This window comes from Panthera uncia, chromosome A2 (assembly GCF_023721935.1).
Source record: "Panthera uncia isolate 11264 chromosome A2, Puncia_PCG_1.0, whole genome shotgun sequence".
In the NCBI taxonomy this organism is placed as follows: domain Eukaryota; kingdom Metazoa; phylum Chordata; class Mammalia; order Carnivora; family Felidae; genus Panthera; species Panthera uncia.
In genome coordinates this window covers 5,156,512-5,165,778 of record NC_064816.1, presented here as the reverse complement: position 1 = coordinate 5,165,778, position 9,267 = coordinate 5,156,512, and the positions used below count along the sequence as shown (strand labels likewise).

The following is a 9,267-nucleotide window of genomic DNA, read 5'->3' as shown; positions in this document are numbered from 1 at the left end:
CCCTGCTCACTCACACACACACACACACACACACACACACACACACACACTCTCTCTCTCTCTCAAAATAAAAAAGAAAGAAAGAAAGAAAGAAAGGGGGGTGTCTGGATGGCTCAGTCGGTTGAGCACCCAACTCTTGGTTTCGGCTCAGGTCATGATCTCACTGTTCGTGAGTTCAAGCCCCACGTGGGGCTCTGTGTGGATGGCGCAGAGCCTGCTTGGGACTCTCTCTCTCCCTCTCTCTTTGTCCCTCCCCCGCTCATGCTCTCCTGCACTCTCTCTCAAATTAATAAATCAACTTAAAAAAAATGTCTTTAAGTAAACTGTATGCTTTTAAATGGCTAGTGGTTAATTTTATGTGAATTTTCCCTCAATAAAAAAAAAAAAAGAGTAATAGAAAGAATTGTACAGAGATATACACACACACACCCTTCCATCCTTGCCTGCAGCTCCCACCCCGCCCCCCCCCCCCCCCCCCTGGGCCCCCCACCCCCCCCCCCCCCCCCCCCCCCTTTAAAACCTGGACCCTTCCTGCAGGTTCCCAGTAGTGACTCACAGAGCTTGCCGCACAGGACAGCAGTGTGAGCCCTGCTCCAGGGAACAAAGGCAGCTGAGACCCCAGCGTGCCCACAGCGACAGACATCTGGACCTATGACTGCCCCCGGGGGCAGATGACAAAGCTGTACCTGACAGCAGAGCCACGGGCCCACAGAGAATCAGCTGGCTCAGGTGGACAGGGAGTCCCCCACCCCCGCCTGCCCCGTCCCCAGCTCGTGCCCTCTGCACGAGCTGGCCTGCAAGGATGACACCATCATCCAGGCCCCCCCCCGCCGTGTTCACACCCGTGTGTGGTCCCCACGTACGTCTGGGCTGACCTGGGACTCCGCGGAAGCAAGAGAATGCTGGCCTGGTTCCCGGCCTGAGCCGGGAGGTCTGGTGCCTTCAGCTCTGCACTTTGACGAGCCCTGAGTTGCCACGAAAGACAGAAGGCCGTTCTGTTCAGGTGGCCACATGGAAAAGCCACACGGAGAGGGAGTGGCCCAGCTGGCCAGGCCATCCCAGGGCGCCAGACGGGACAGAGAAACTCTAGGTGGTGATGTCCAACCAGCCCAGCCCGCAGAGGACAACAGCCACCGTTCCTGATGGCCCAAAAGAGCTGCCAGCCATGAGCGAGAACACACTGGGGTGGCAGAGTCCCCAAGCACAGGATGGTTTGCTCCACTGATAACTAAGTGACACCAGTGGCGTGTGACAAGCGGCCTCATAACCCCCTTACACGCCCCCTGACCCACTGAGGCTGACCCTGCCTGAGCAAAAGGGAGAAAAACCGAGAAACAAGAAAATCCCACCCTCCCGTGGAACTCCTTCCTGCCACCTGGGAGAAGTGCTTGGTTCTGCATCAGCTCACCTTGGCTCCGGCAGGTGCAGAGGCAAGGCCCTGGGCCCCAGGAGACGGGGCGCCCTGCACCCCCACCGCTGGCTGGGGCCACTGTTGTACCTGCAGCCCACCTCCCAAGCCTGCACTCCTGCTGCCCCCCGGCACTGACCGAGAACTCGGGCCCCCCGTCCCCTGCCCAACGCCCAGACCCCAACACCTACCTCAACCACCTTCCCCCGCTAGGAGATGGGTGGAGTCCCAAAGCCCAGCTTCACCACCCCCAGGAAGCCCTCCTGGTGCACCGGCCCTCTACCCCGACACTCAGCATCTCACGGCCAGGGGCCATCTCTCTGCCTGCCAGATATGGGAGCCCCAAGACCCTGTGTGGGATCCCGGGTGCTCTCCCAGCAGCGGGTGGCATGGGCCCAGCTGGTGGCAGACACCCAGTCCACCACCAGGGATATCAGGAAGGTCACCTCCATGCAAGGAGGCCACAGGGGCTCTGGCCACACCACTTGGAAACAAGGAAAATGAGGATCGGAGAACCTTGTCGCCAACACCCAGTGATCGGGGTATGTCTGGTTTATATTTTCTGTACTCCTGGTTCTTTGGCATCTGGAGACTTGCTGACCAGGAGGGACTGTCCCTCATGGGGTTAACCAGTTCCCAGAGACAGCAGACAGATCACCAGTGGAGGGCACACATCTCACACGCAAAGCAATCGGTCCAGAGCCCGTCCCCCGAGCCAGTATCCCCCCCGCCCTGATCACGCCAGGGCCAGGCAGCTAAGGACAGCGCACTGTCAGCTCCTGGTATTAAGCCGGGAGTGCTGACGTCCCTCTGGAATAAACGAATCGCCAGCTGTAAGACGTGGCGACGAACAGCACAGCCAGATAAGGAATTCGGCTGCCCCCACTCAACGAAGCTCCCTCTTTCAGAAGGCCCTGGGCGACCTAGGTAACCGGCTCTTCCAGCGACCCCACTTCTCCCCTCCTGCCCTCACTCTTGTTCCTACGCATTCAATTCACCAGTAACAGTGACCCCACAAAACCTGGGCACCCCCACCTGGGACCCTAAGAAAGGCAGAGCCCCCAGTCCACACTCTCTCTTTATCCGTGATTTCGCTGTGTGGGCCCGCGTTCCCTCCAGGACTTGAGTCATCACCCCCCTTTCCTCCAAGTTCCTGGACAGTCTTTGCTGAAGTGTGCCCTGCAATCGTAAGGCGAGCCACGAGGGGCGGCCCAGCGACAGCACTGGCTGCGGATGGCGAATGCCTGTGGGGGCTCACGGGGCACAGCACGGGCCCCCCAGGCGGCTGCCCCAGACGTTCCTAGCCCATGGCATCACTGCCAATAGCCTGGGACCTGTGTGACAGACAGCACCTACCCCAGAGCCCGCTGACATTACTCAAACTAGCCAATCCCAGGCCTGCTTACCCCGCCTCACCCACCCCTGCCCACGGGAGCCACAATAAAGATTCTTGCCCACATTCTCCTCCAGCTCCCTCGGGACGCTGAGGCCTCCTTCCCCGTGTGGCCCTGGTGTTCTGCCTCCTTTTGGGAACTGTTCATCTTTTGAAGGGCAGTCTCCCGTTCCGTCGGCCGCACCATACCTGCACGATAATAAAACCTACGCTTTTGGGGTGCCTGGGTGGCTCAGATGGTTAAGCGCCCCACTCTTGGTTTCAGCACAGGTCATGATCTCACGGTTTGTGGGTTCAACACCCACATCGGACTCTGTGCCGACAGTGCAGAGCCTGCTTGGGATTCTCTCTCTCTCCCCCTCTCTCTCTGCCCCTCCCCTACTCACACACATTCCTACATTTTAAAACTGAGTGGAGCCCAGACCAACCCTGAGGTGCCCAGCTTACACCTCCAGGAGGAAGAAGCCATGATGGATGGCGGTCGCCCAGGACTCCCGGAGGCCCTGCCTAAGCCCCGCTCCTCTGTGCGGGAGCCTGCGGGTGATGCAGACCACCCGGCTGCCCCAGCCCCACTGCCACCTGCTCTGGATCCCAGAAAGCCAGAGGCAGAGCGGCCGAGGGAGCACCCGGGGCTGGGTCCCCGAGTCCCACCCTCTCAGGACACTCCACTATGGAGTAGGGGCTGTAACAGAGCTGCCCGGGCAGAGGGAGACAGAAGCCTAGAGGCAGGCAGAGGATGTGAAGTAACTTTAATCACCACCCTCAGACAGAGGCAGCAGGAGTGTCTAGTTGGGGCCATCCCCCGGAGCAGCTTGGGGCCAGCCCCTAGGTTCCGGCTGTGATGTGCTCCCGGGCCAGGCTTCCTGCATCTGGGGCGAGGGTCCAGGTGCCCGCGACCTCCAGGGCCACATCTGCAGGAGCTCAGGTCCACGGTGCTGCATGGCCAGAAGAAGCCACGTCCGAGGGCTGATGTGCCCGCAGTGGCCGTGCCCAGGGCCCGGGAGACGTGGTGGCAGCAGCTCGTCCTCAGAGCAGCGAGCTCTTCCTCTCCGACAGCAGCAGGGACTCCTTCACGACCATCAGCAGCCCCAGCTGGTTCAGGCGCCCCCGGGCCCAGAGCCGGGACAACACGAACAAGGAGATGGCAGCCAGACCTGCGCTCAGCACCACTGTGGGGGGCAGACGGACAGGAGTCAGTGACAGCCCCCACACCGGGAAGGGGGGTCTGCGGCCCAGCCCGTCCCTTCCCCAAGCCTTCTCTTGCCCCCAGGAGCAGGAGGGCCCAGTCTTCCTACCGGCTGCGGCAATAACCCCACAAGCACTTCGGTTTCCAGACTGGACTGAGTCCTGGTCCCCAAACGAGGTGGCGGTGGCATTCCCAAGATAGGTGACAGTGCCCGGGGCCACAGGGGTCCCCATGGCTGTGGCATTCCCTTCCTGGGGCGTCTCAGTTCCTGCAAGAAGTCCAGGCATTCAGTAGCTGGGGAGTCGGCGCTGAGGGCATGAGGGGCAGGGAGGGACTACACGTGTCCCAAATGCCTGGAGGGACCTTGGGGCGCATCATCTCCCAACCCAGGATGAGTGAGGTCAGTGAGCACCGCTGCCCCCATGGGGGTGCAGGCGCACGGAAGACCCGAGTTTCCACACCCCAAGCCTGGTCACCCGCCAGAAGGTGTCCTTATCTAAACCTCGGCCCTCCCCACCCCCGCAGACACGCTGGGGACGCAGGGCACCCACCACAGCCAAGCTCGTCGCTGGAGGCAGGGCAGTCGGGATGGCCATCGCAGAGCCAGGTGCGGGGGATGCAGGCACTGCCCCACAGGCAGCGAAGCTCCCCGGCCGGGCAGGGCTGGCGACTGCAGTTGTGAACAGTGTGGTCGAAGCCATCTGGGCAGTCATCGATGCTGTCACAAGGGCAGGGGCTGCCAGTGGGCGGCAGGCACTGTCCGTCCCGGGCGCAAGGCTTGATGCCTGAGGTGCAGGGTCAGTCAGGTCCCAAACACCCACCCAAGAGAGCTGGGGTACTCTCCTCCACCCGGCCTCCGGTGAGCCCTGCCTTCCAGGAACAGGCGACCCTGTAAAACCCACCCACCCTGAAGATGTCTCCCTGTTCGCTTCGCCTTCCAAGGACCGGCCTCCCTGAAAGCCCCTCCTCCCAAGGCCCCACTAAGCCCACCTCCCAGGAAACCCACCTCTTAGCAATTCGGCAACCCTGTAAGCCCTATCCACCCTCGGGCCCCGCCCCATCGTGCCAGCCTGAAAGCCCCGCCCCTTCCACAAGCACCTCCCCTCCCTGTGGCTCCGCCTCCTCAAGCCCCGCCCCCAGGGGCTGCGACTCACCACACTCCTCTTCATCGCTGCCATCCGGACAGTCCTTGTCGCCATCGCAACGCAGAGGGAGGGGCACGCAGAAGCCACTGGTGCGGCACTGGAAATTGGTGGGCGGGCACGAGCCTGCAAGACGCACACAAGTGAGGTCTGGGAGGCCCGAATCTTGGCCTCCGCCAGGGACACAACGTTACAGACTGACCACCAGGAGACCGGCCAGGTCCCAGGGCGCTGGAATGCCCCTGGTGGCCACCGTTTGCTGAGGACCCACTACGTGTGAGGCTTGCAGCGGAGCAGTTCACAGGAAAGGTCCTACTGCCCGCCCCCCCCCCCCCCCCCCCCCCCCCCCCCCCGCCATGGTGCAGAAGACACCCAGGAGAGATAAGGTCCCAGGCTGCCGAGCTGGTGGCAGCTTCGAGGTTTGAGCCCAGGTCTCCCTGATCCAACAGTCTACCAGGCGTGTCTCCAAGATCCATGGTTAAACAGGCTCGGGTAGGGGCCATCTGTGACCCGCCCATGGTCAGGGTCAGCAGGGCAGGATGTATCCCACCTACTTAGCACAGGGGAAACTGAGGCCCTGGGCAGAGGACCTGCTTCATCACCAGGGCCTGTCCACTCACCTCCTAAATTCCGCCCAGATCCAACCACTTTCCCTGTCTGAAATGTGCCACCTCCTAGCCAGGCCCCACCCCCTTGGGACACTGGAGACCTCACAGAAGCCCATCATTCCATCACCCACCCTTGCCTCCCCTCTGCTCAAAATCGTGCCCTGGTCCCCTGACCCTCTCGCACCAAATCACTATTTTTCCCGTGGGACCCCAGTGCCTGGCCCAGCACAAAATGCTTCCTGGACCTCACCCTCATTCTTCTTCCTCATCCAGCACCCTCTGTCCTGGCCTTCCCGAGGTTCTCCAAGAGGCCTGGCTTGTTTCCCCCTCCGGGCCTTTGCCTGTGCTGTTCCTTGGTCCAGTGCACCCTTTCCTGCCCCCACTTTGCAACTGGTGATTCCTCCCCAACCTTTAGATCTCAGCTGCTTTCCTGGGAGGGGTTTCATGAGACTCTCGGATGCCTGAAGCTCTACCTGCCTCTCAGAACAACTGTGCTCAAACTGGTAGCCACACAGATGGTAAGGAGGCTCAGTGGAGATCAGGGCCAGGACCTTGTAACCACAAGTCCAGGGCAGCAGCTGACAATAAGTGGATACAGGTCACACAAGGGTCCAGGCTGAGTCCGGACGAGATCTGGGCTTTCCGGGACCCTAGGCAGTGAGGCTCAGGCGGCATGCTGACCTGCTGGAGCAGCACAGAAGGGCCTGGAGCCAGGGCCAGCAGGAGGGAGTCTGAGTGACAGAGGAAGGGAATGGCCTTGAAGGCTCCCCTCCCAGGTGCAGTAGGGCAGGTGACAAATACCTGGCCTGGACCCAGCCTGGTCCCACCCCATCCGATCCTGCCCTTCTTGCCAACCCTACCTTTACTCACGGGCCTCAGCCTCCAAACCCAGTGCTCCACAGGCCTCCAGGCCCAAAGGTACCTGTGGCCCACACAGTCCCCAAGCGTGGTGGAGCCCAGAAGAGCTGTGGCCAACCTGGAGCCAGCTTCCTTCCCTGCCCCTGGGGGTCTGGCAGCCCCTGGGCGAGGCTTCCTTTCCAGGCCCGGCCGCTCTCGGCCCTGCCGACCCCCCACCTCCCTCCCTGGAGTGTTTGGCCTTCCTGGAAAATGGGAGGCAGAGCACAGCAGACCAGGCCTCGTGGGGTCAGACAGGAGGGGAAACGACCAGTGACTCAGTTTCCTCCCCTGTAAAAGGGGTTTGCTAGGAGTTCCCACTTCAGTGTCCTGAGGAGAGGAAACCACTTGTTGTGGGGTTTGGAACTTGGTTAAGGGGAGTCCCGCCTCCTTAAAGGAACCAGGAAGATTTAGCCTATAAAGGTAGGGACTCCTCGGTGAGGCGGGGGACAGATAAGGTGAGAGCTCAGGTAGGAATGGGTTAAGTGTGTGAATCTGCGCTCAAGGCTGAAAGCCGGGGTCACCTGTGCCTACAGGAAGGTCACTCCCTGCCAAACTGACTCTGGGAACCTCAGAGAGGTCCACCAAGATCACTTAGGCCCAGGCGCATGTGTCCAGGGGCCTGGGGGTGACAGGGAGGGAGGAAAACCCTTCCTTCTCTAAGGCCAGAAGAGGAAGGTGCAGAGATGGGGAGAGCGGGGGCCTGGTGGCCCAGGAAGCTCAGCCACATGGCCTCAGGGTCTGGCGAGGATTTAGGAGGCGCAGCCGCTCCCAGAGGCGCCAGGTGACCGGCTACGCACGGCTAGAGGTCGGACAACCGGAGCCTGCAAAAAGCCTTCCTGCCCACGCTGGGCTGAAGGTCGGCTTGGACGTGACAAAGGGGTCCGACAAAGCCGAGCAGGAGTGGGGTGTGGGCAGAGTAGAAACAGAGTAGTTAAAGGCAGGCAGAGCCACCCAGGCGAGGGTCCCCAGCTGGGGACGGCTCGCTCTCAAAGGCCAGGTTCACGGCACACTGGAGTCCCGAGCCACGTGCCGGGGGAGTGTCCGGGACAGACCAGCGAAACAGCCAATGGCGAGGAGGCGCCGGCGCGCGCGGGGTGGGGTCGGACCGCCGAGGGGCACGCGCGCGGGCTGCTCAGAGCTCTCACCTGGGCTGTGGGCCAAGAACGGGATCGGGACTGGGGTCGGGACGGCCTCCAGGCCCAGTCCGAAGCCGAGCAGCAGCCGCAGCACCAGACCCAGGGCCGCTGTCCGCCGGGCTCCGCCCCGCGCCATGCAGCCGCTCGCCGCACCGCCCCTGCCCTGGCACTGGGCGCGCGCGGGCCGGCCTCGCTTTTATCCCAGCGCACGCGCGCAGCGGACGGGGGCGGGGCCCACGCCCCCAGGTCCTCGCGGCGCCCGCGGCTAAGATCACCGTAAATGTCCGAATATGGGGACACCCACGATTTGAGGCTCTAACACACTTTTCTCAGTGACAAGGTATGACGAAAGGTGTTGGGTCCACCCGAAGTTAAAAGCTAATGGGGATGTAAAGGAACTTGTCGGGTCTACTCAACATTAAATGTTTCGCATGCATCCTACAGCAAATGTGACTGTCCAACTATCATACTTAATATGGCAGCCTCTCTCTCCTGCCTTTCTATTCTCTAGTTCAGGGTCTGGCGACTACTAAGTCAGCGGTAGGACTGGAACGCTGGGTTGCTCGCTGTATCCTCAGTGCCTAGAAGGGTCTGCCACAATAGTAGGCTCTTAAATATTTCGTGAATAAATGAATAAAACGCTTCCAGTGCCCGGCTTCTATCATGGGTCCTGTCCTCGCACCTGGATGTCCCTGTAAAGGCACGGACTCCGCGGTGAGGCGGGGGATCAGATAGGGCGAGAATTCAGGAAGGGATAGGTTAAGTGTGTGAACCTGAGCTCACAATTGAAAGCCAGGTCACCTGTGCCTACTGGGAGGTCACTCCCGCTGAGCTGACTCTGGGAACCACAGAGATGGCCACCAAGATCACTTAGGCCAGACGCGTGTGCTCACTCACGGCCACCACGCTTCATTCGGTCTTCATAGCCCAGCTCCTCCAGAGGTGGGGGGTTTTTCTTCCGGAACAAGATCCGCAAAGGCAGCCCTTGGGCTATCTCTGGTCATGCTCACCCAGAAGGCACAGAAAATACAAACCGTCTGCCGGCTTCCTATCCAATCAGCTGCTGTGTTGTCTTGAAAATAAATATTTTATCTACAGCTCTGCCTTCAGAAGAAGCAACATGTTGGACTGCCAGCAGAACCTCAGCGTTGACAGGGGTGCAAGCATTTACCCCCCCCCCCCCCCCCCCCGTTTCCCATGAAGCAACACTAAAGCATCCAGATTTTCCTACAAGGGGCTCTGCGGGTTGTTGGCATGATTCAGTATGAGAAAATGTTGAAGGTTTTAGCTGCTTTTGGAGCATGTAACATATGTTGGGGTTTTTTGTTGTCGTTGTTTCAAAACCTCCCAGATTCCCCAGAGTTGAGGCTTGGCTTCCTGGCGAGAGGGCTCCGGGGTGCAGGGATAACAGCTGAAGAAGCCATCCATTTGTAGCAGCTGGGCACAGACTCCTGTCAGGTTCAAGCCAGAGTTCAGTGAGCCTGAGCGAGTTCCTGG

General features: G+C 60.7%; 1 protein-coding gene across 1 annotated transcript; it reads right to left on the bottom strand.

The window, feature by feature from the left end:
• Positions 1-3,535: 3,535 nt before the first annotated feature.
• Positions 3,536-8,425, bottom strand: CD320 (CD320 molecule). The gene is made up of 5 exons (XM_049639797.1): positions 7,780-8,425; positions 5,142-5,255; positions 4,539-4,772; positions 4,097-4,255; positions 3,536-3,970 (listed from the first exon to the last, which is right to left on the bottom strand). Exons 1-5 carry the CDS (start codon positions 7,904-7,906, stop codon positions 3,828-3,830), a joined length of 777 nt encoding a protein of 258 aa, XP_049495754.1. The 5' UTR covers positions 7,907-8,425; the 3' UTR covers positions 3,536-3,827.
• Between the last annotated feature and the right edge of the window lie 842 nt (positions 8,426-9,267).